The sequence below is a fragment of the Artemia franciscana genome, chromosome 20 (genome assembly GCF_032884065.1).
Source record: "Artemia franciscana chromosome 20, ASM3288406v1, whole genome shotgun sequence".
In the NCBI taxonomy this organism is placed as follows: domain Eukaryota; kingdom Metazoa; phylum Arthropoda; class Branchiopoda; order Anostraca; family Artemiidae; genus Artemia; species Artemia franciscana.
Window position 1 is genome coordinate 18,838,150 of NC_088882.1, and position 25,017 is coordinate 18,863,166.

General features: G+C 35.1%; 1 protein-coding gene across 8 annotated transcripts in view; it reads right to left on the minus strand.

Moving 5' to 3' along the window:
• The window catches only part of LOC136039847 (calcium-transporting ATPase sarcoplasmic/endoplasmic reticulum type), a 79,259-nt gene that overhangs the window by 25,445 nt on the left and 28,797 nt on the right, over positions 1-25,017 (minus strand). For all 8 annotated transcript variants that reach the window (XM_065723774.1, XM_065723777.1, XM_065723775.1 and 5 more), the window contains 9 exons: positions 24,807-24,945; positions 22,541-22,774; positions 18,236-18,632; positions 16,989-17,184; positions 15,005-15,160; positions 8,440-8,760; positions 6,874-7,027; positions 4,943-5,124; positions 1,518-1,738 (listed from right to left, as the gene is read on the minus strand). In XM_065723774.1, coding sequence (XP_065579846.1) covers positions 1,518-1,738; positions 4,943-5,124; positions 6,874-7,027; positions 8,440-8,760; positions 15,005-15,160; positions 16,989-17,184; positions 18,236-18,632; positions 22,541-22,774; positions 24,807-24,945 — 2,000 coding nt within the window. The remainder of the gene's footprint in view (positions 1-1,517; positions 1,739-4,942; positions 5,125-6,873; positions 7,028-8,439; positions 8,761-15,004; positions 15,161-16,988; positions 17,185-18,235; positions 18,633-22,540; positions 22,775-24,806; positions 24,946-25,017) is intronic.

Genomic DNA, 25,017 nt, shown 5'->3' on the forward strand with positions numbered 1-25,017 from the left:
GACATAGGGCCGAAATATTCATTCTAAATTGTTTCCCACTGTTTTGAGAAATTCCCTATTGTTCTTCTTGTTTTTGGTGTTTGTGATGGAAAGGCAGTGTGGTCTTCGTCGTTATTTATTTATCAAGAGGGACCATTGAACTGGATGAAAGACAGCTTTTCGAGACACGAATTGCTCCCAGATATCTGCACAAGAGGATTGAGCCTGGTCACGGTGGGAGCTTCAAGAAAGGTCAACTGAAAATGAACAAACAGGATTCTACATTCATCAGCTCCCTCGACGGCTTTATTTCAAAAGGTAAAACTGGGATGACGAAGCAAGACCACCGACCAACAAACGAGATTCTACAGTTTTTCTGAATTGAACCTGACTATCCAAGCATCAGATTATGATACAGAATAACGCGAGAGACACCGATCATAGAACGATTGAATAAAGAGACTATAATCCAGAACGAAATGTCGACCAAAGATTAGAAGTAATTTATGCTTCTCTAGCCTAAGCCGTATCAAAAGCTTTGGAATTGTGATTATATATATATATATATATATATATATATATAAAAATAATAATAATAAAAAAAAGTTACGCTGTATCATGTCCCAGAGCCAGAAATTCGATCTTTTTATGTCAGAAGCCAAACTGTGGATCGCCTAGCAGCCTATTTGTTTGATGATTCTCGTAAAGTAATACACTAGAAACGCTCTCGTAGACTTAGTAGACTCTTTATCCATGTCAACAAGATTTAAAATTAAATGAAGGATTTATCAATAGTTTCAGCCTTTGTTTGTGGGCCATAAAAAAAAAGATTCCCCTCAACTTGAAAGGAGGAAATCGTAGAGCCTACCAACGACGGAAAAACCGATTCTCTGCTGGTATCCAGCAGAGTATCCAGCGATATTTTGGAGAGATACATTAGGCACGCGGGAGAGATTTCTTTTACACCTTAGACTCTCGCCTTAGTGTAAATATTACATGCCCAAAGTTTTGCAAATTAACCAGCAATCTTGTACGGTGATATTGTCAATTTGCATGGACAAATATTATTCGTCTTCCGTACTCCCAGGAAGCATACATTTTTTTTGAACGGTCCTTTACACCATATTTTACTCTACATCAAAAATGGCAGTAGATAAGACCCCCACTCCACCCCTCTATAAACATAAACAGTTTTCTTCGAAAATTCTTCATTGTTAAGTTTTTTATTTGTCCCCTTCAATAACAAGTCTGACCCTTTTTGAGAGGTCAACCTTTCTCCGAAAAAAAAATCTTCAAAAATCTCTTTTTAAAAATATTAACTTTGCAGTATCCTTGATTTATGCCATTATTGCTAAAAAAAAAAAAAAACATAAAAGAACTTTCATAAAATGAGAGTGATCTTTACTGAAAATTTCGATTCAGTTTCCCTGTACAATAAAGGGCAATTAAAGACTTAACAGTTCCAGACTATTAAACTTTGGGAAAAAAGAAAAAAAAGTTAGCCGAAAAAAGAGAAAACGCAAAGAAAATAAACTTACGAGACAACTTCACCAATATTGGAAGAGATCAAGTAGCGGATAAACTGTTTCATGTTGTTGTAGATAGCTCGACCTTCTTCAACGGCGGCAACGATGGTAGAGAAGTTATCATCAGCTAAAACCATCTCAGCGGCAGATTTGGCGACAGCAGTGCCAGACCCCATGGCGATACCAATTTCGGCTTTTTTCAAAGCTGGCGCATCGTTCACACCGTCACCAGTCTAAAATAGATCCATACACTAGTATACAAGCCTGGAGAATAGTGAATACTAGGATGACTAAACAAATAACATTGATTTTACAATTTTATCGAGAAATTCAGTAAGCGGCTGCATTTGCAGGGTAAATGGGCAAAACCAGAAATAAGCAGCGATTTTGTCCGCAGACTCAACCACTTCATAAGCCTATCTTCTTAGCTATACCCAACCTAATTTTCTACAGATAAACACGGACGTAGTGTAGTTGTCTCCATTAATTCGTTGCTCGTCGCGGATTTTTCTTTCTCGTATAGACAAGAAATAATCACATTTAACGAAACGATATCATAAAAATTCAAAGCAGAGATTTACTGATGTTTTCAGACCGTTCTTTATCCCTGTGCTTCGGTCAATTCGAGGCTTTATTAATAAAAATTATAACTCACCAATTGCTGAGACATTGCTATAGCACATACATTGTCTATGATATAACAAGAAGTACATTAAAAATTGTCAGTTGACCAAGAATGCGTCCCACATTTCATTGATCAATAATAAATTTGTTTCCTTTCACTAAACATTTTGAAAGATAAGTCCAACAAAATTTGTATCGGCGCTTCGGTATTTTAATTTCTCATTCACTTATTTACATAAGTTATAGCAGGTATTACTGGTGTTGGATTATACGGGACCCTCCAACAAATGTACAATTTTTGTAGTCACGAAAGACAAACGAGCAGAGAGGGACATCACTGAATCAGAAGGTTAAAACTTTTTGAGGGGGAGGGGTAAAATAAATTACTGATAAATGGGAACATGTTTTGCAAAACTTTCAGGGTTGTGAATGTTAATTTCACTGCTAAAAGAAGGCTATCAGAAATAAATTTTCACAAATTTTAAAGTAAATTTTGGTTAACTGTAATACTTTTAGGAAACCGGAGCAATTATTTTGGATGCAAAATACTGGCTTCCGTTTTTTACCTTCCATGAACACATGATAGAAATAAATTGATTTTGAATAGACTAGCAAGGCAATTCTTATTTAAATTAATTAATAAAAAAAAAAATAAAAAAAGAATTTTTTCAAAGTAAAGTAAAGACCATATTAAACAAGATCAGAGAAATGGAAAACTACAATAATCCAAATTAAAAACGACCAGAAATTACTAGTAAAAAATAAATGAAACCCAAAACGAGCAGGAACTAATAAATAATCGTAGCAAACAAATATACAATAGGTACTAATGTAAATGAATAAATAAATCTTAATTCGAGTGAAACTTAAATCGAGCACACAAATCCACCTTGAAATGAACAACAAGAGTTTCGGTATTGCCTCCTCCTCTTACTGCAAAAGTCTGAAACCTACTTCGTCACTGGCACTTTACTGAAAACTACATGTGGACAGTTAGGAAGTCTTGAAAAATCTCGGAAAGAGATAATAAGATTAAACTTGGTTCCCCTGATTTGTGGAATAAAACATCGTTAATAAGCTTTTCTTTGAGTGGGTGCGTGTGTGTGTGTGTGTGTGTGGGGGGGGGGGGGTCATACCATGGAGGGAAGACCAGGGGTCAGCTCCCTTGATTTGTTGCATAAAATTTCGTGAATCGTTTTGTTTGTTTTTCCGAGGGGGGCATTGATAAATTTTCTTCAAGGGGGAAGGGCATCTGGCCATGGAGGGCCAGAGGTGAGTCCCCAAAATTTTTGGAATAAAATATCTTCAATAAGTTTTTTTTTTTTTTGGGGGGGGGGTCGGGCCAAAGAGGGAGGGCCACTGCTCAGCTCCAATGATTTTTGAAATAAAATATTGTTGATGAGTTGTTTTCGGAAGTGTCAGGCCATGGAGGACGGACCAGGGGTAAGCTCCCTGGAGTTTTGGAATAATGAATCGTTAATGACTTTTTTGCGGGGTGGGGGAGGGGTTTAGGCCAGGGGGTCAGTTCCCATATTTTTGGAACAAAATATCGTTAATACGTTTTCTTCCTTCTTTTTTTTGGCGGGGTCGAGCAATGGAGGAAGGACCAGAGGTCAGCGCCCATGATTTATCATTGATAAGTTTTTTAGGGGGGAAAAGAGGAAGCTCGGGCTATAGAGGGATAGGGTTCAGCTTTCACAAGTTTCGGAATAAAATATCATTAATGAGTTTTTTTTTAGTGAGGGTGAGAGTTAGAATTATCTGATCTTTGAATTATTCTAAAAACCTCACATAAAAACGTTACGATATTCTCATATCGACCCCTGAGTCTTTGTTTTCTAGTTTTGAACTTATTTTTAAAAAATGTCTACCTCGAAATTTTTTTCAGATGGATTTGAGGATAGATAAGAGGGGGAGAGCTAGTTGCCCTCCAGTCTCTTTTGACTATTAAAAGGGAAATGGAACTTTCAATTTCCAATCAAATAAGCCCCTCCGAAGTTTATACGACCATCACTTCCGTATGGAGTACCTCTGGGAAAAAAAATGGCAAATAATAATAAAACATTAGAGCCTTATGATCTTTACTATAGGGAACACCATAGTGTTAAGCGCTAAAGGCTACTGTTTTTCGAAAGGATTTCCGACTTTGAATATACTGAAGAGTTAATCGATCTTATTAACAATAAAAGCATTGTTTTTTAAGCTCACATCTTCATTCCTTCCCTACTGGTAAGTCTCAAAAGATTCCACAAAAAATAGGCTCAAAAAGTCTAAACATTGACTACAAATATAATTCAAACCCTGAGAACTTACCAAATCAAGAAAAGTACAAACCAAAAAGTGGTTCAGTCAAGGCCAAACTTTTTTTTTATTTAGAAGTGAGTCAAGTGTTATACCTGCGTTGGCAAACCCTCTCAATTCTTACATTTACACAAGGCTTGATAGCAAGGACTTTGAAAACACCTTTCAGTGCCTAATTTCGGATCAATCGATTGATCTTAGATCAATCACTGAAGTTTGTTTGAAATGATCTTTAAACATGACAAAAAGACGGGGATACGTGTGACTTAATTAGCAACTTAATTAGAAGATTTTTTCTACTCGAGCAATATTAACAATATCGATAAAAAGACAACATTAATTCGTAAAAAAAATATTCGTACAAATACTTCAATTTGCTTTTTAAATTGAAGTTTAATCGATAAACTAAGAAAATTTTGCCTGACAATCCAAATTTATTAGAGAATCCTCCACGGATTATAGAGAGGAAACATAAGTAATGAAATAAACTACAGTACGCTAGACTGACTTACCATAGCGGAAATTTCACCCATGCCTTGTAAATACTCAACAATCTTGGATTTGTGGAAAGGCTCAACGCGAGCGAAAAGACGAGAACGAGCAACTGCATCACGTTGACCTTCAACAGACAAGTCATCGAATTCGCGTCCAGTGTAGGCCATACCTTCCGTATTTTCATCTTCACCAAAGACACCTATAAAAATACCACTGATAACAACTTGTACATTCAGTTCGGCTTCGTTCTTTTTTTACCACTAAATTAAGCCAGCCTTTCTCTTCTGAGTGACGCCAGTGGAATACCGCTCCCTATTACGTCAACTACGTTACATAATATATTTCAATTACTTAGGACATTCAAAAGTCGTAGTTCTTCTCAAATGTATAGAACTGAAGAAAAATCATTTTGTAGTCATATAATTCAAAAGTATAAAAGAAATAAAAAACTTAAAATATATAAATTAAAAACGCTTATAAAACTTATAAAACATTATTAATATCCATCGGAGGGTAAAAGCAAAGCGTTTGGCCAAAGCAGCAGGGCATATACTGCAATCAAAACAAGAGTACAATCCACAGCATTTTTTGTGGTTGTATCAATTCTGTATAAGCATCACGAGGTTCTCCTTTTAGTCTCAACAGATTATTATGGGAGAGAGGGTTAAAATTTAGCTTTACAACTTTAGATTGCACAACTAGGGCAAATATTGTCTTGTATTTATTTTATTTTTTTCATCAGATTCGTATGAATCTAAGTGAAAATGCATCCACACCCGATTGTGTCAATTAACTATGAAGTTAGAGCCACAAAAAACGGATCTTATGAGTAGGCTTTTTTTTTATCAGCAAATTTTGGAATCTTCATTAATACTTTGGGAAAAATAAGAGAGGCCGCAAAATCCTGTCATTCAAAGTGGGGAGCTGCAAGATATAGCTTTACATCTATACTAAAATGATACGAGGCAAAACAATAGTTGAAAGCAGCTGCGATACTGAATTAGAGCTACAAGAAATACTGACAAGGGAGTATTTTCTGAACCACCAAAAGAACCGGTTATCGGTATTATAACCGGCAGGCAGATATAATATCTGCCATTAAGCCAAGAGTTAAATCATTAACAGAGTTAAACATTGGTTAACAGAGTTAAACCAAGAGTTAAGTCATATGCAAATGCAAAAATAGAAAATGCTTGCCATTTAAGGGGATAGCCTGTAGAAGAAGCAATGCTTTCTAGCCCGGGTATAAGAGCGACTTATTTGTGTACGGGAGAATTACATAGAATATTCTCCTTTAGGTGGCAAAGCCGAGCCTAGTTTAGGGCCTTCCTTCAGGACAACAATTGTTTCGCTCCCAAAAATCTAAAAAATTGTCATTAGCTATATGTATTTAGGGCTAAAAAACAAAACGTCACATACTAGTCTCCTTATTTACTGTCTAAACATACGGTTGCCAATAATTCCAACTTTAAATTAAGTTTATGGCTTGTTTGGTGTGTAACCAATAAGTATCATAATAAATAGCAGGTACCCATAGGAAACAAGTTTACACAAATTAGAAGATTCTAAAATTTAGTTATGTGATCAAATCATAAGATTGTTCTTCTAATTATAGTTCGATATAAAAAAGAACTGAAGTTGAAACGAATCCACAACAGCGAAACCACTTCCCTTTTATGCAGGAACACCTGGACAGAGAGTTCGACAGTGTTTCCCCATTTTAAACCGGTATTTCAGAAAAAGACCACTCACTTTCAGAAGTTTCATTTTCAGTGAAAAGATCACTTTCAGAAAACGAAAATTTTTAGACAAACAAGAGAAAACTTACCACATCGTCTGCAGATAGTTATAATTTAATAATTAAAATATTAGCAGGCATCATATTATACTATAACGCCTGCAGATAATTGTAATGATGATAACTATTATTATTAGAAAGATAACTTACCAATTCGCCTACAGATAGCTTCAGCGGTGGCCTTGTTGTCGCCAGTAATAACAATGACACGAATACCAGCAGCACGACAGCGTTCAATTGCATCAAGGACTTCTTTACGAGGGGGATCAAGCATACCAACAACCCCAACAAATGTACAGTTTTGCTAGAAATAAAAAGAACTCTTGACTACTATTAAAAAGAAGATCCACTGTGGATTGATGCTCTGTTCGGCAACACGGGGCTCGGGGTTCAATTCTTGCTGCCGCAAGGTTGGACGACAAGATTACTACCTGCCCCTCTAAAAACAACCAAGAATATGAAACATCAATTTGACAACCTATAAACCATCAATGGCTCTATGCGATCTTTAACGTTTTTATTATTAAACAGAGCAGATTGAAAAGAGAAGACTTTGCCTCTAGATTAGAATTACCATAATCCGTAAGTTCAAACAGTAGACCTTTCCCCCACCTTAAAAAAATTGACATTTAGATACGCAACATCTTGGGCATCAGGATAAAAAAAAAACATTTTAGGTTTCGAGTCTTACCTCCACCTCAAAAACACGATTAAACGACTTTAAATAACTCAAAAAGAAAACAATGCCTAGAAAGTCCACATAAGTTCTTATACAATCGTATATAAGAATTATATCCTTATAAGAATACAATCGTAGAGAAGGAGGGTGCTTGAAAGCTCTTGGATGAACGCCAACTATGCCAAGTCAGCAGCCCTGTCTTTCGGGCACACAAAAAAAGAAGTAAATGACTAAAGATACTTTTGGCACAAAATTATTCTGTTCACTCCATAGTTCTATAGAAAGCATGCTTAGTTTCATATATAAATGCAAAAACAAATTTTTTTTTAGAAAGCCCCGCCTGCTCAAAAGAGTGTGTAATTGATAAGAACCTTAATCACAAGGTCGTGGATTCAAGCCCCAAACCTAACACTTTCCCCGCAAACATTAGATACATATTCTTTTAGGGGTAAAAATTGTATTCGAGGAGAAAAAATTTTAATATTAGGCTAAAAATCCGCAGGTAGATGGATAAAGAATGGAATCAAAGTCAGAAGGGGGGGGGGGTCATAATTTCCTATGTCCAAAGTTATAGTTCATTCACAGGAGTCCACCTTTCTCTCCCTGATAACTGCAATACTAGACTACGTTTGGCACTAGTGTTTTCTTTTTAGTTTTTTTTTTTTTTATTATTATTATTATTTGCCTCGTATGAAGTTTTAGTCTCTCCTTACTACTTCACCCTTTTTTGTTTCTCCATCGCAATGGGGTCAGGAGAGATTCCAAATTCCTTTATTTATTTATTTATATATTTATATATATATATATATATATATATATATATATATATATATATATATATATATATATATATATATATATATATATATATATATATATATATATATATATATATATCATGAAAAAGGGGGGTAGCAGGGCTACCCCCCCCCCCTACTTACAACCCTAGTTAAATATGAAGGACATACAAAAAAAACCGAACACGAGGAGAATTGACTTTAATTTAGGAATCTAAAAGATTAGCAGAATAATATTACCTCATATTTGACAAATTTGGTAGAATCAATAATGTCCATGTCTTTAGGGTCCATTGGATCGTCAATCGTGGCCAAAGCGAGGCATCGAAGGGTATCTCGCCCAGTACCATAAGCACGAGTGACTTCCAAAATCTTGTCCATAATAGCTGGAGTCATTGGGACCTTTTTAGTTCCTACACGGACATGTGTGCAACGGTCAAGGACACCTTCAGGGGCTCCTTTTACAAACATCTTGGGGCCATTGCTCAGGAGTCCAGCTTTCAATGGTACACAGTACGATGACATAGATTTACGGTCACGGGAAAACTCCAAAGTAAATTCCTAAAAGGAAAACAATTTATTTTATAAGGGAAAAAAACTATCAATGAATATAGTTAGGCAGAATCGTAAAAAATTCCACAAAAAAAAAAACTGGCTGAAGGCCTCTCCTTGTGGAGCTGCCAAACTCAAGGTTCTAGAAGATTTAGTAGTATGATAGACTGTGATCACTTTTTCTTCTTCTCTAAAGCTGGTGTTCTTGCTCTAAACTACGGTAGAAAATCAAATTCCAGAAAAGTTTTTACGATATTTCACAGAGAGAAGCAGGTCCAAGCAAATAAAACTTTCAGAGATCAGATCATTTTGAATCCAATCGTGAAAATCACGAAAGATTCTTCGACCCATCTTAAAATTAATTTTTTAAATAAATACAGTTAGTCTAGAAAGAGATTTTTTATACGCTTTTTTATAAGCTAAGATATCTGAATTAGACGCCTTTGCGCAACGACAGGACTAATTATCGGCAGTGAAGCCGATATAGTTGCAAACGGAGTGGAAGACGATTACTCCTTTACTCGACTTTCTTCCTATTCATTACTTTCACAATTACCAAATTCCATCACTGTATTTAGGTCCCCTCTTTCATATCCTTAGCGAATTTCTGAACAGCACAAACTTACCGCACAACAAAAAAAGAATCAGATGGCAATAGAGTAATATTTAGTATTGACCACTCTTTCAGCGCCAAAAAGAGCTTATTTAATGTGCGCGCATTTAATGTGTACTATTAAACAACGTTTAGCAGAAGAATTCATTTTACATGACTTGAAGGAAACGGTTAAAAGTTTTAACTCTAGTGGTCTAAATTTTCCTTTCTATACATCTACGTTATTTCTAGGATAAAAAAAAAAAAACACTAAAATATTGCAACACTAAATAAACTCTAAAATATTGTTAAAATATTATAACTCCGTAGATTCTTTTAATAATGTTCTATCAGGACCAATTTCTAATTTATCCATATAAAAAAATATACTAAAAATTTTATATTTAAATTAGAACCATTTGCAGCTTATTGAATTATACAGCCCAATAAGGAAAAAATAAATGTAATATGTTAAAGCGAGTCCTTTTCAATGCTGTTTAATAGTTCCAATTACCTATTGAACACAAATTTCTATGTGCTTACTGAACGCAAGGAAACTCGTCCTAGATTATCAAATGTCCCTCTTCACGTCAAAACACTTTTTTCGAGAGTATTTTCTTCCAGAATAGAATGCTTGTTAAGGCACATATAAAGAACAGTTTATTTATAAAACCTCAAAATCATGCAGAGCTGATTGCCAAAAAATTACTGGTTTATTTGAGCCTGTTCACCGGCATAATCTAGGTAAAGAAAAAAGCACCCTCTAACACCGATGGCTTTAGATGCTTTGGGCATAGTAGAGTTTTCATTTACTTTGTTTTTTATGGTAATTATCAAATCAAAACAGGTTTTGAATCGAATCTGCCTTATCAAAATCAATATTTAATATAAAATATGTACAGAACTGTGTTTCTAGCGCTTTTAAGTGACCTACAATAATTTTTGCGATAGACAGTTTTAGAATGATTTCTCTCGGCTATAAAATTGTCGACACTGGAAAACATTTTGAAAAATTTTTTTCTACCATACTTACCAAATATTGATATTTCTTTTATAAAACTTGCAACTTTATCATTTGGAGTAAATACATTCCATTTTTTTGGAAACAACTTGAGATTGTTTAATTTTGCAAAGATATCTGACAAATAACACAACTTGGATAGCCATAAGTCATTTTGAAACATTTTCCGTTTGGATAAAAATATTTTAATTCCGTCCTTTAACAACAACAATATTCTTAAACTTTAACCTCTTCAAAACCACTTTACTTTTGCATGTAATAATAAAGCTGTGCTCGAATCCTTATCCTTACAGAGATTTGAAAATAAACGGCTGTAAAGGGCATGGCTCTTACTAAAATTTGTAATCTTAACAGCGTCCTGAAGCACATCGTTTAATTTTGGTGCTAAGTTCTTGCTCCAAGCGCCTCTTGGAGAATAAGGCAGTGACTAAAAGTTATATGATCATAATGAGCAGCTTGAAAAAATATTTCAAAAACAATATTTTTGCCCGTCATTGTTCTTACACCATCTTTGCATATTCAACAGCATTTTTTTTTCAAACCTTCAGTAATAAAAATTTGTCAACTTTACAATATAATTATGTCATTCCCTGTAGTATGGTCTTTCATAGGCCGAAAAACTAACAATTCTTCCAACACGAATCTTTATAAATGTAACTGACATGTAATAACAGCTGAGCCAGCTTTTTTTAATTCTTGTAACAGGCTACACTCGTTGGTCCATGTTAATATCGAAAATTCTATTGGAGGCAATGTCGGTTGGCAAAGAAATTTTTTTAATATCATTTGCATATTTATATTCATCTAGTATTTCTACCATTTTTCTAGAAATGGCAGCAGGCAATACAAGATCTTCTCCAACGGTGAACGACATTTTATTTTTAGCAATACGGTATGAAACTTCATATGACGTTAGTAAATGTTTTTCATTAATGGCCATAAATTTCTCAAAAGATTTTTTTTTTAAGATTTGTACGATCTTTCAGAATATTACTTTGGTTTATTGACACCAAAACATATTGTCGTCAGTTAAAGGGAATCAGTTTATCACCTGGGAAAGTCTGCTTCAGTTTTTCAAGCTGAAATGTTCGGAATAAAACAAGCAGCTTGAAGACTGTTGGGACTGGGAAGTACACGAAAAGATAAATGTATCTTAAATGACAATCAAGCATGCCTAAAGGCTCTTGAGAATGTAAGGAGCCGGCAACTTTGAGAATTGGAATGCTATGAAGCCCTGAATAGCTTGGCATCCGATGGAAACCAAATTACCCTGATGTGGGTCCCAGAGCACTCGGGAATGAAAGGTAATGAGACGGCAGATGGAGTAGCTAAGGCTGGGAAATCACTGATATATTATGGTCCAGAACCGTTCATCCCAATTTCTCAGAGTTGCTGGGAGGTGGCAGTGAGAGGTTGAAGCAATGAGAAAGCGGAACAAAATTGACATAGGAAGGTGGGGTGTAAGGAAACGAAGGAATTATTCCCGAAGTTCAACCCCACCCTGACTAAACATTTTCTATGACTGAAAAGGTCCGAGACGAGAATGATTACAGAAGCTATAACAGGAATAGGAAATTTCGGGAAATATATTTCTCGAATAGGGAGGGGTGAACCCCCATTATGCCAAACAATGCGAGGTGTCCACTGTGGAAACAAGAAGACATCTGAAAGAAAAACCTCCAGCTAGGATTAGACACCGGCTTGAGATATTTCAGTCTTATTGTTAAGCTGGAAGACATGGTAAGGGAAGGAGAAGTCCGATAGCTGGCAAGATATATGGTAAGGGTTGGGAGGCCGAACCCATCGCCCCCCAGCCATAAATAGAGCTTAGTATTTTTGGAGTGTAAAGACAATAAACCTTGAAGGCCTGAACCTAGACCCATTGATGGTGGATCCACTCCTACTTATAATAACAACAAAGATTTATACGGTCTTTCAAAATATTATTTTGGTTTATTGACATAAAAACATACTTTGACTCAAGATGCATTAGTTTTTTGAAGGTTTCATACTGTCTGGAACCTATAGTTTATTGCTGATCAAACAAAGAGGTTGTTCATTACCGCTACAATTTTGAAATGTAAAGTAAAATTGAAGATAAATAAGCCAGATCACAATAAAATTTAAGCCAAGATTTAAGCCAGCCAGTCTGGGGATAAATAAGCCGATATGGCAACACTGCGAGGAGAGTCAATACTATACTAGTTCACATTATAGTCAGTGTTATAGAATCATTGTCTCGCTGAACCCGGGTGAACGCATTCCAACCTTTTTTGTATGTACATGTTTGTGAGAGTAACTGCAAAAATAAATACCTAGATGTTATAAAACTGTGTTTTTAAATACCTAATATTAAAATTTCTCGCGACCCCAACCCACAGTTTAAGAAAGCCTGTACTAGAGTTCCGCCATCTTCTGGTGAATTTTGCTTTCCCTGTATTCTTTTTTTTTTTTTTTTTTTTTTTTTTTGTAAATCTATATAGTAAAAGAATAGTTTTCATGAAGACCTTTATTTTTTTCTATCTTGGTATAAACAGTTGATATAGGCTGCAGGCAGATTTCAGATTCCATCAGGTTTATTAAAATAAGAAATACATAAAACAAATTATACTTCTCTATGCAAACAAAACGCGGGTGAAAATTCCTCTTAATCACGCGTTACGGCTCTCGCTTCACTCAACACAAGCACGTCAAAACAACTAAACATCTAATAATTCCTCCTTCCCCCTTCCTCCCCGAAGGCATAGCCCCCTTAACCTTTCAAAATAATAGTAATGACAATGAAAACAGAGACAACAATGATAATAACAAAGTTTACAAAAATGTTAATTATTAGTCAACTCTATCGATTGAAACATAATCAGATATTTTTTTTATTATTCAAACGACTCAAGGGAGCTCCTATATCTGAGCTCTTGTGGAACCGTGTTCTATACTTTAGCGCATGTCTCATCCAGGGCAAAATACGACCGTAGTTTGGGTGTTTGTCTTGCTTGAACGTTTAATGCAGATCTCGTATCCCCAGTACGCTGTTCTGATACCAGTTAGGACAGATTATGGGATACTGCTGAAAGTGATCCCGGGAAAAATTTGAAAATGATAACCGAGTGTGATAACTGATAAAGAAATGCAAGTGTAAGAAACCCTTCCACATTTCACATTGTTTTCGGGCACTTTAGTGACTTGAATCAAGCCTTCTTAGGTGAGATGCGAATGTTGACTGCCAAATTGACGCACAGTAATGCATATGATGTTTGATAACTTCATTGTAAAGAAGACAAAGTTTTTGAGGAAGTGCATACTTCAGTTTCATGATGATGGCAAGATTACGGGAAAGCTTCAGCTCCACAGCATGGATGTGATGTCGGTAAGAGAGATTTTAGTCAATGAGTGCACCTAGGTTCCTCGCTTAGCCTGTATCTGGTCATTTAATAGTCTTTCGAAAAGACGACTATTTCGTCTTTACTTCCTGATATTTCTGAATGAAGATTTCCAATCCTTGAGAAGAAGAGAGCACACGATTTATCGATATTTGTTGCAAATCGATTGACATCCATCTAGAAGTAACTTTCTTCTAAGACGACCTATGTTTACTCTTGAGTGTTGACATGTCAGAATCCCAAGAGACCATTGTAGTACCATCCACGAATGCTAAAAGTTCACAGACAAACACAAATTTCAGTGAAATAAAATTTAGCTGAAAACCAATTACTGAATCGGATCAAACTCATAAATCCAACTACTAGGTATCCATCTTCTTATAGGACACCATATCGTCTTGATATATACCTATTTGGGGTCCAAATCGAAATATAAAAAGGATATATACGGATTGAGGAGTAGTTGCGCCGGACGAACATGTTTTTGTTCAAAAATGGTAAAAATTTACCACCATCACACCCAGAAAGAAGACGAGGAATGAAGAAAACGCTATAAAAGCGATAAGACGTTTTCTTACCACAATGACCCTTCACTCGCAAGAGAAGCCATGACATTTTCTCGGCTTCTCCTTTAAGGCGCTGTTAGTGAGTGAGAGAAGCCACGACATTTTCTCCGCTTCTCCTTTAAGGCGCTGTTAGTGAGTGAGAGAAGCCATGACATTTTCTCGGCTTCTCCTTTAAGGCGCTGTTAGTGAGTGAGAGAAGCCATGACATTTTCTCGGCTTCTCCTTTAAGGCGCTGTTAGTGAGTGAGAGAAGCTATGACATTTTCTCGGCTTCTCCTTTAAGGCGCTGTTAGTGAGTGAGAGAAGCCATGACATTTTCTCGGCTTCTCCTTTAAGGCGCTGTTAGTGAGTGAGAGAAGCCATGACATTTTCTCGGCTTCTCCTTTAAGGCGCTGTTAGTGAGTGACTGCACTGCTTGAATTCCTATCTATGGATGGTTCCAAATTAAAATGTTTTGATGCTCCTTCTTTAATTTTGGTACAAGCCTTGATATAGTCCTTAATAGAGACCTAACTAATAGTTCGTAAACCTTGTTATTATCAATGAAAAACAAAAACTGTATCAGATTAGAGCAAATTAAGTTGGCTCTTTGACATGCTAGGATTTGATTCTTAGACATACAGTCAGTTAGTTAGAAAAGAAATGTACAGCAATGCTTATATCTTAGGTTATGCTCAATTTATATAAAAATATACCTTTTTCCACCTAGTATCCATATCTTCTCGTACAACAAGGGCGGCACTACGACGGTCTTTTCCGGCCTTTGATAAATTGTATGGGTTCAGTTTTTCACCAAGAACAATCAACGCAGTTTCAGTGGCTTCTCCAACCTTCTCAAACGCTTGTTTATACTGTAAATAGAAACAAAAGTTATTCATAAACCAAAACGAGAGCTGAAAATCAGAATTTAGTTTCGGGAAGAAGCTTCCTCCCCATCTTTCTAGATTACAATTTCACAAATCAGTACCCATTTGTTCCTGATATATTCAGGAATCTCAAAAACCAAGAGTTTATAGAGAAGTGGGAAAACCTACTTCATCCAACCAGAATTTTGCATGTAAAGGAGATATTCCTCCTATCATTAGTTTAGATTGGAAAAATGATCAAACATTGGCCAAAAACATACCCCTTCCACACCCAACAGTTCGCTAGAAAAAGTCATCTTATCCCCCCACCCTTCCCACAATTTTTTTGAAATGAAATTCCACCGATTAGCTCCATTTGAAACTAAGTTTTCAAAATTATCATTTATGTCATTAGTCCACCCTCTCCATCTATGGTTATCCGCATTTATTAATGACAATCAAAGTGTTTTTCTTCAGTTAAAGACTGATTTACATGTAGAACCATCATAAATACATAACATTTTATAAGTTGAAAGAAGCAACAGTCATTGCAAGTTTTTGTGAAAGCGTTAGATATAGTGTGGCTTAATCCTTATAAACAATACAATCTTTATATTAAGAATTAATTTTAATTTTAAGTGTGGTGACATAAAACAACAATGGGAGCCTTTCACCAAACACATAGGATGACAACATGAAAATATCCAAATTCTAATTTGCTCCCTACATCAAAGAAATACAGGTAAGAAACTTCTGATCAGGTATATACGCTGCATTACGAGTACATTAAAAAAAAAAGAAAAAAAAGAACAGAGGATGGTATTTCCACATTAGCCCTAGCAGCGACATTATTCGTGTGTATTCACGAGCCCCTGCAGTGATATTCATATACATTAGATTTCCATCCAGTTTCACGCCAACATATCTAGATCGTTCTTATTAATGGCTTCCAAATTTGGATAGAGAAGTTTCAAAAGTCGGAAACAACAGAGAATTAAAACCCTGACCTTTAAACAGCCCAGAGAAATAAAGAAAAAGGAAGCCATTGATGCCAGAGTAAGAGGTATATTCAAGCGAATCTAGACTGAAATCATATGTAACACATTTTTCATATCACCAGAGGGTGTCATCTACAAGTGCAGTCATTTTCTTAATCAACAGTTTCCGGCAAGAACCAATCACTAAGTAACAATTTTGATCCACAATATCACAAAATGTTAGTTAATATTATCTATAAAACTTTCTGTTTTTCTCAGCTTCACTAGTTTCCAAATTTTATCAAACCGTACCCCTTACTCCACATTAATGTCCTAATGCCCTTTTATCTCACCCAACAGCAGCTACTTGAATCATATATGACCTACACGGGAATTTAATGTGAAAATTGGAAGGCCAGGTTTTAAGAGACAAAACAGTGTACTGAGCTTCAGAGCTGATATGGTTGTTATGATGTTTATATATCACCATGGCCCAAAACTATTGACATGCACACAATTTCATAATCACGCATGACAGCACGAATCAGACTAATTTTTTTTTTTTTTTTTTTTTTTTTTTTTTTTTTTTTTTTTTTTTTTTTTTTTTTTTTTTTTTTTTACAAGATCATAATTTTACGGAATTACATAAGATAAAATGACTAATGAAGCTTTATTTCCATGCGTGTTTCATAGGATTATGTTAATTAGTCTACTCTGCCTTGTATGCCTCGAATACTCTTCTGTTATTGTGTCCTGTGGATAGGAATTTTACTGACGGATCCTTGTTGGAGATATAAACTCATTTTCAAAAGAACATCATATCCGCCCTTTGGCAGAACAATATGAACATGACTCACCTCATTAAAATCAATAGCTGAGTCGTTACACATCATACAGATTGTGGTGATTTCTTTCACAGCATCATAGTCAGCGGCATTGATTTTTTGTCCTTGCATAAAGGTCTCTCCAATAGGTTCATAGGTAGATCCAGTTAGTTCGAATTGATACAATTCAGGAGCAGCATCATCTGGGATGTCTTTGAATACGAACATCCTTAAAAATGAATTAAAATTGATCTCAAATTACAAAAGATTAGATGCCAACCAGCTTGCTTTTGGATGATAATCAGGATCAGAAAACACGATGTAAAACTAACTTTTCTATTGAGTATATAATTTCTATTTAATTACATAACCAAAAAAAAAAAAGATCGGACAATAGTCACGGAATATCTGTAAAATAAGCGAATAAATGAGCAAAAAAAAAAATAACCAATAAAATGATTATTGGATACGTGTGTTTATGGCTACGTCACTCTATACACAAACGAAGGGCCGTTTCTAACTTTTTCATAGTTCAAAGCACAAAATCAAAGTTATTAAGCTTTTCCCCAGATAAATTTTCTCCTAAAATTTAGATGAGGAACCGTAAAAATTTTAGTCTTTAGATGAATAGACTGGCCTTCATTTCAATTTAAAAAATGCAAAATTGTCTTCTGTTGCTATTGGGCTATGTACCTTTTTGCCATCAGGTCATAGGATCGCCGGACTGGCAAAATAATTAAATATATATAGAAAAATGTTTATTTTTCCTTTGAGTGATCCATATTCAGAGTCAAGAATTTTTAATTAATTTGGATTGCCAAAAACTTTCGAAAGAAATTAATCCTATAAACAAATACCACAAAATTTCAAAAAGTACAGATGGAAAATTATTGAGTCTTCTATTCTTTATAATTGTTCATATGGAAAATCTGATCAAGTCTTGGCATGAATTTCATCAATTTTTTTTAATTGCGCTTACTTTTAGAAAATACACTCATAAGCAACAAATTTAAAAGTTCAATTGAGCCAAACAACCTAAAAAAGGGATGGACAGAACTTCAACCTCTTGAAAGAAGGGGACCTGTGCAGGAATGAATGTGGGATTACATAATTGAGAAATATAAATAAATAAAACGGCTAAAAATACAAAATATAAACGAAAAATGAACGAAAAAATAAATGGTAAATTCATCAAAATACAAATGTAAAAATAGTAAATAGTAATACTAAATAATAAAATATGAACAGCAACAGAAACGATAGAAATGACCAAATCATACCTCGAAACTGACATCTGGTTGGTTGTCAGTGTGCCAGTTTTGTCAGAGCAAATAACCGACGTACAGCCCAAGGTTTCGACGGAAGGTAAACTACGAACAATGGCATTCTTCTTAGCCATACGACGTGTGCCGAGGGCCAAACAAGTGGTGATAACAGCAGGGAGACCTTCAGGGATAGCCGCTACAGCAAGGGCAACGGCGATTTTGAAATAGTAGATGGCACCTTTTATCCAAGATCCACCATGGGCAGGGTCGTTAAAGTGTCCAATGTTGATAGCCCAAACAGCGACGCAAATAACGGAAATAACTTTTGATAGTTGTTCACCAAATTCGTCAAGCTTTTGCTGGAGAGGAGTTTTCATTTCTTCAGTTTCGAACATCTGAGTACGAATGCTACCTAGAAAATGGAAAAAAAAACTTAGGAAATAGTCAGATTTTCAGATACACAAACACAATAAAGGAAAGAAAACCACTTTTGATGTTCTTAAGAAGCTAACTAGAGGGGACTTGACAAGAAAACAGTGGTAGGTCTTTACCACGAACAGAAGATTCATAAGAATCGTTCATACATGCTAGACTTCCGTACCTAGCCAGATAGCAACTATTTACAAGTAAAATTCAGTTATTGGCTGTAACAAGCTACTGTCAAGCAGTTAGTTCTGGTATCAATGATTTCCAATTCTGGCAATCAGGAAGACGATTAAGTCGCCATGCTAATCACTTCTGCTTGAAAGCGCTGTTAACACGCATGACATGCTAAACATCAATCTCTTAACACGCGTCTCGTCAGAAATTTATGTCCAGGCTCAGATATCTAGCTAGAGTTGCATATGAACACCACCTAAACCCAGTGCAGATAACTAATGGTCTTAAGCTCTTCACCCACTCCATAAATTTTACTTTGACATATGACGCATATTCTCGGGTAGTTTTTTTCTTTTTTTTCCAAGGGGTACTGGAAAAAATTCCGTCACGATCACGGCTAATTTTTTAAAGTTAAGAAGCTGTATTTATAAAAGTAAAGAGGCACTTGATAAAATAAAACCAAGAAGCCCAATACTTGGACTTGTACAGGACACTCCAAAGATATAATATTCAAAACATAGAGCATTACACTGAAGTTTAAAGAGGAAGCACGGATTCGTTATAAAAAAAATATGAAACGAGAGAATATCCCGGAATTGCTTGAGAGATAACCCAAGACAAAGTATTACAAGCAAATAAAGGGCATCATAAATCGTAGCATCTAAGGCAATGGTTTCTTAGCAGCCCTCGAAAACTCATCCTCTCAACCACATCACTCACACTCCACACAGTGAGAAGAATATTACGAATGAAAAACCATTGATGCTATCTGCAGTCTCGAATATTGACTCTGTCTCTAACACTGCAGCTACTTTTTACGTCAGTGGGGCCCATTCACGGAAATTAAGGCGGGAGGAGAGAGAGGCAAAATGAATTATTTTTAATGAGGGGGAGGGGTCATATTTTTTTTTTTAATGGAAATACAAAAAATATGTTTTCCAATGAAAATACAAAAAAAAAGCATTCAATCCCCTACCAGTCGATGCCACTGCCCCCTCTCCCCTCCACTAAATAGGAACGATTTTTTAACAATAATACTAGCTGCGTTAAGAGGATTTTTCCGTGGGTTTTGGCCAAAAAAGGCTATGAACAATTGACATTTATAGAGAACTTGCTGTAATAGAAGGCATCAATTTGCATTTGTATACACTTAGGTCATCCAAGTCTTATTTACAGTGAAAGAAAAAAAAACACTAGGGATCAAAGTAAATCAAAGATGTATAGGTACGCATGTAAAATAAAGAAACTATTCAAGAGGGTTTCACTAATTTCCTTGTCGAGTCAAAGGTTTATAATAGGTTCCAGGTTTATATCAGCGCTCCCTTGAAGTGGTCATAAAACGGCATTTCAAAAGAACACACTTCCGGCTCTTGTCTCTTTAATAGGATGGTCTTCTGTCGGCATCTTTTGCTCAAAAAGTGTCGGCAATCAATCTATAGTACATACATACACATCCAGGAATTGTTTGTTTTCATAATTGTTCTCAGAGTCTTACAATGAGATACTATTGGATCAACTTAGGGATATATTTACAGAATCTGTCAATCATACAAACCGGGAATTCAGGCATTAGGTCAATTCTCAGGTTGTTAGAGTCATCAAATATTCAGCTACCCTGCTAAGTTATGAAACAATATGTAAAGCAAGGCTGTATCCAGGAGGGGGGGGGGGGTAGGGGCTTGAACTTCCCAATTTTTGTCCGATTCGTCAAAATATAACAAAAATTAATATAAATAAATTTTTGATGCGTTTTCAAAAGCTTTTTTTGTACCCCAAAATTTCCCAGAATTGAAGCCACTAAATTTGCAATGAAAAGTAATATATTTTGTTGTCAATGTTTAGAATAATAAATATAAAAAAATTCAAATAAATTTGTTCATTACGAATAAAGAAAATTAAACATTTTTACACAGCATTGGGAACAGCTGAAAATGCTCTAGTTATGACTTAGCTCGAGACATAAGGTTATGGGGATAGTATTATGTCATAAAAAAATGGCATTTAGGACGTCAGTTCATTTTAATACAGAGCCTACTAAAAATGAATAGTCGTTTTTGGCTGAGAATTAAGTTGAGAATTAACCCTGTAAAATTAAAGGGCGTTTGACAAAAACTATAATCGTTACATCCCCAAACTAAAAATGTGAGAGTTCCTTTCCTTGAAAGGTTTAAATCTCCCTTTAGAGATTTATTCGTTTTTTAGAACCAAGTTTAGAAAATCGTATAGGATAAAACACTAGCCATTCTATTTCTACAGCAAACAATCAGGTAAAAATCTAGGAATTTATTTCTTACAATAAATACAAATCATTTGGTGGATTTGCACAATTAGCACAAGAATGATCCGATGGACTTTTTTTTTCGGCAGAATTAGCAGCGAAAAAGATCATGGTAAAAAAAAAGAAGAATAAAATGAAAGAAAAGAAGAAAATATGTTACACATAAAAGCGTAGATAGTACTGAGAAGAGATGTCAATAGTAATAATGACTGTCGCACTAAGGAACTAACCTACTTGTTATGACTCAATCTGGTAGGAGTTGTGTGCTGCATGCACAAAAAAATTACGGTGTGTTTTTCAAAAGATTATGACAATTAACATAGGTGCACATAGGTCCAGCCCTTATTCAGGGGGAGGGGGGGAGATTAGAACTTTTCCAGGGGAGGGGGGGGTCAAAATTAGAAAAAAGTATATTTTATGCCAGACAGTGTCTATTAAACCAATTTTGGGAGGAAGGAGATTTCCTCCAATTCCCCTTCTTCATGTGTGTGACAACAAAGAATGGTGGACTAATATAGAATGGAATGGTGATATCAACTATCACCATTATAGAATGGTGGAATATATCAACATATGGAGCCCCAATCTCCAAGAGTAAGGGATTTATAAATTATTCATACGAACTGGAAAAAAAATTGATTCTCATACTACTTATTATAATGACTGTCTAACATACTTAATATTCGTTTTAATGCTTTTTTCCCCATACATTTACGTAACACAAGAAATATCTTAGCAATGGAATAACTATTTGATTTCTAAGAAATTCCCTGTCAGACAAGTGAAATCTATTTCTCTTCAGGAATTTCATCATGGTATATAATATACTGTAGAACTTCAAAATAACTTCCTGGTTCTAATGGGAGTCTAAAAAATACACAATCGAATATTTCACAAAAGCTTCTCTGTATAAGAATAAGGAGAAAAGGTTAGACAGACTAATGTTTTGACAACTCTAATTATGTGGGCGATGACGTTAAAAAAACGATAACAAATTTAGATCAATCAAAATTAGCATGTTTATAAACTTAGAAATTACCATCATCAACATAAGAGTTAATTTAATAGCAGCTAGGATGCAGCAGTTTAAATCAAAGAAGGAATACCACTATTTAATTAACACGTTTCGGCTTTATAATTAATTTTGTCTATTTTACAGTTAGGGCGGAGGGGTTGAAGTGGATCTGATGTCTATAACAGCGCCAAAAATATGTCTGTCAAATATCTAGATTTTCGTGCTTCTTAATACAGTGTGATTTTACTTTAAAAATGACGGGTCATACATGAAATTTTATATTTGTAGGTATGGGATGTGTATATAAATACATATAACGAAGATTAATCGCGTTTTTAAACACGCCTTTTGAAACAGGGATTATCATAGAAGAGAGATCTGGAGAGAGAAAGAAGTTGAGAAAAGACGGAAAAGAGGAGGAACTTACCAATAGCTGTGTTCAATCCGGTGCCCATGACAACGCCCCGAGCTTTACCAGCAGAAACATTTGTACCAGAGAAGAGCATGTTCTTCTTATCTTGATTGACGGCACGAGGATCAGGAACGGGATCGGTGTGTTTAATTACTGATACAGATTCGCCAGTGAGAATGGATTGGTCGATTCTCAATGTGGTTGATAGAATACTGATCAGACGTAAATCGGCAGGAATCTTGTCACCAACTGAATTGTATAAACACAATAAAATGAGCATGGTATTAGGGGTAGCAAAACATTTAAAAGTAAACTAGGCAAAAGTTTTCCCCGCAAAGCAGCCAAGAGTTTTCCAAAAAGATCCAAATACTTTAGATGATCTTATTTACTTTTGTGATGACTGCGATTTATAAAAAAAAAACAAAAAACCATCAACTACCAAATCCTCTGTCGTTTCGTCATTTCATGTAACCTGGCCAGAGGAGGGACAATTTGTGTGCTGGATTTATGCGTTTGCCAAAATTAAGGGCTTAATTCATTCTCTCTTGAAACAAATATCGTCTTTTAACTAAAGAACAATTGTAAACTCCCTTCTTTGTCATCATGCCTTCTTTGACTAGAATCGAATGAAGCTCAATAAGTTTCACTTTTTTTCTACTTTTAATGTCTCATCAACAAGTCCAAAGCCCTGTTTTCGGGCACTGGATTTGAAGCAGGTTCAACAAAATCGTTTTCGGGTTCATCTTGTTCAACACGCGAAACATCAAAGCATTTTCGTCTAATGGTTCTAGCGTTTTGGACTTGAGTCTATCACAATTAGAACGCGCCAGAATAGCATGCTTGAACATGGGGAGTCCGATGATCTGCACAACTCGTACTGGATATGGGGTGTCCTGAAAACAGGGATCGAATGTTCTTCATACAAATGAGCATATGCAGTTTTTTTTTTTTTTTAAGGCGTCTAAACCCACTTTCCTGGATTTATTTTTAATACATATTTTCTGTATTTTGCAGAGCATTAATTAAGCTTATTAAATTCACAAGACACTAAATTCAGGAGAAGATGTTATACACAACATAATTTGTTTTTATTAAGCCTTTTGACTTATGACAAACGATGTATACAAACAAATACCCAAACTGTCAGTTCCTATAAATTTTGAGAGAACAAAATGCCCAGAGATAATCAATCTCTAACAAATCCGGTTTCAAGCAGAAAATAGAAACAAAGAATCATTTTCAGTCCGGTGGTCTTTATTTTAGAAATAGATTTATTCTTGGCATGCTTCACTGGTTTTGGCATTACAAAAGATTAGAAATAGAATAAAAGGCTTTGGCTATTTTTATTTAATAAAAAATTTTATTATATATAAAATATATATATATATATATATATATATATATATATATATATATATGTATATATATATATTTAATTTAATAGAATAATATTATTTAATTTTATTTCGTATTGTATATAATATATTTGAGTAATATATTTAATAGAGGTTTGGCAGTTTGGGCTAAAGGCCCAAGTCTGGAGAAAATATAATTTTTTCCACAAGTTCCATTTTCTTAACTGATAACTGAACTGGTATTTTCAACACATGAGTTATAAATCACGCCATATGTGTTTTAATTCTTGTAAAGCTTACTTCTTCGAAAAACCAGTTTGCTTTTCTCCGTCATAAATCTTTTCTCCCATTTCGAGAAGTTCTCTTTTGCCAAAAGGCAATAAAGGTTACTTTTGACCAAAGAGCGACAATTATGTATGTTTAGATTCATTTTCAAGAAGCACATGTTCTACACAGTAAGCTGCCCCAAACTAATTTAGAACCAATAAAATTTATTTAAAACAAAAGAATCTGCCAACTTGCAGAAAAATTTATCGTTGGTTTGAAATTTAGAGCTTTAGTCGAAACCCAGTTGCTAATAAATTAAAATTCTATGTCTTAACCAGACTTAATTAAAACCAAGCAAGTAAGGCTAAACTGTCAATGGCGCTTATGTTTTACAATTCATATTAGACTCATTCTAAAAAGCCGCAGTTTTCCATCCGATCAGTTTCCCATACTCTTTGGTCACAATACTGTAAAAAGATTTATAATATATATATTTTAAATGCAACAAAAAATCTGATTGTGCGAGGATCATTCCAGTTTTCCTTAACATGTTTGAATGCTTGTAACTCTAATTTCTTGCATTCGTAACTTCTTTTTATAACCCCCCGCAGAATTTGCCCTTCAACCTCCCTGAAGAGGAAGAGAAAATATTAACTCACCGGAAATTTCGACAATATCGCCAGGTACCAAGTCACGGGCCTTGATCTTCTGGATACCGGTCTTGTCAGCTCGGATAACTTTACCCATCTCTGGCTCATACTCTTTCAACGCTTCAATAGCAGACTCTGCGTTCTTTTCCTAAAATCAAACAGACAATGGAATTAGTCCGCAAGACATCTCCCTTTGAATTGACAGCATTTACCCTGTTTC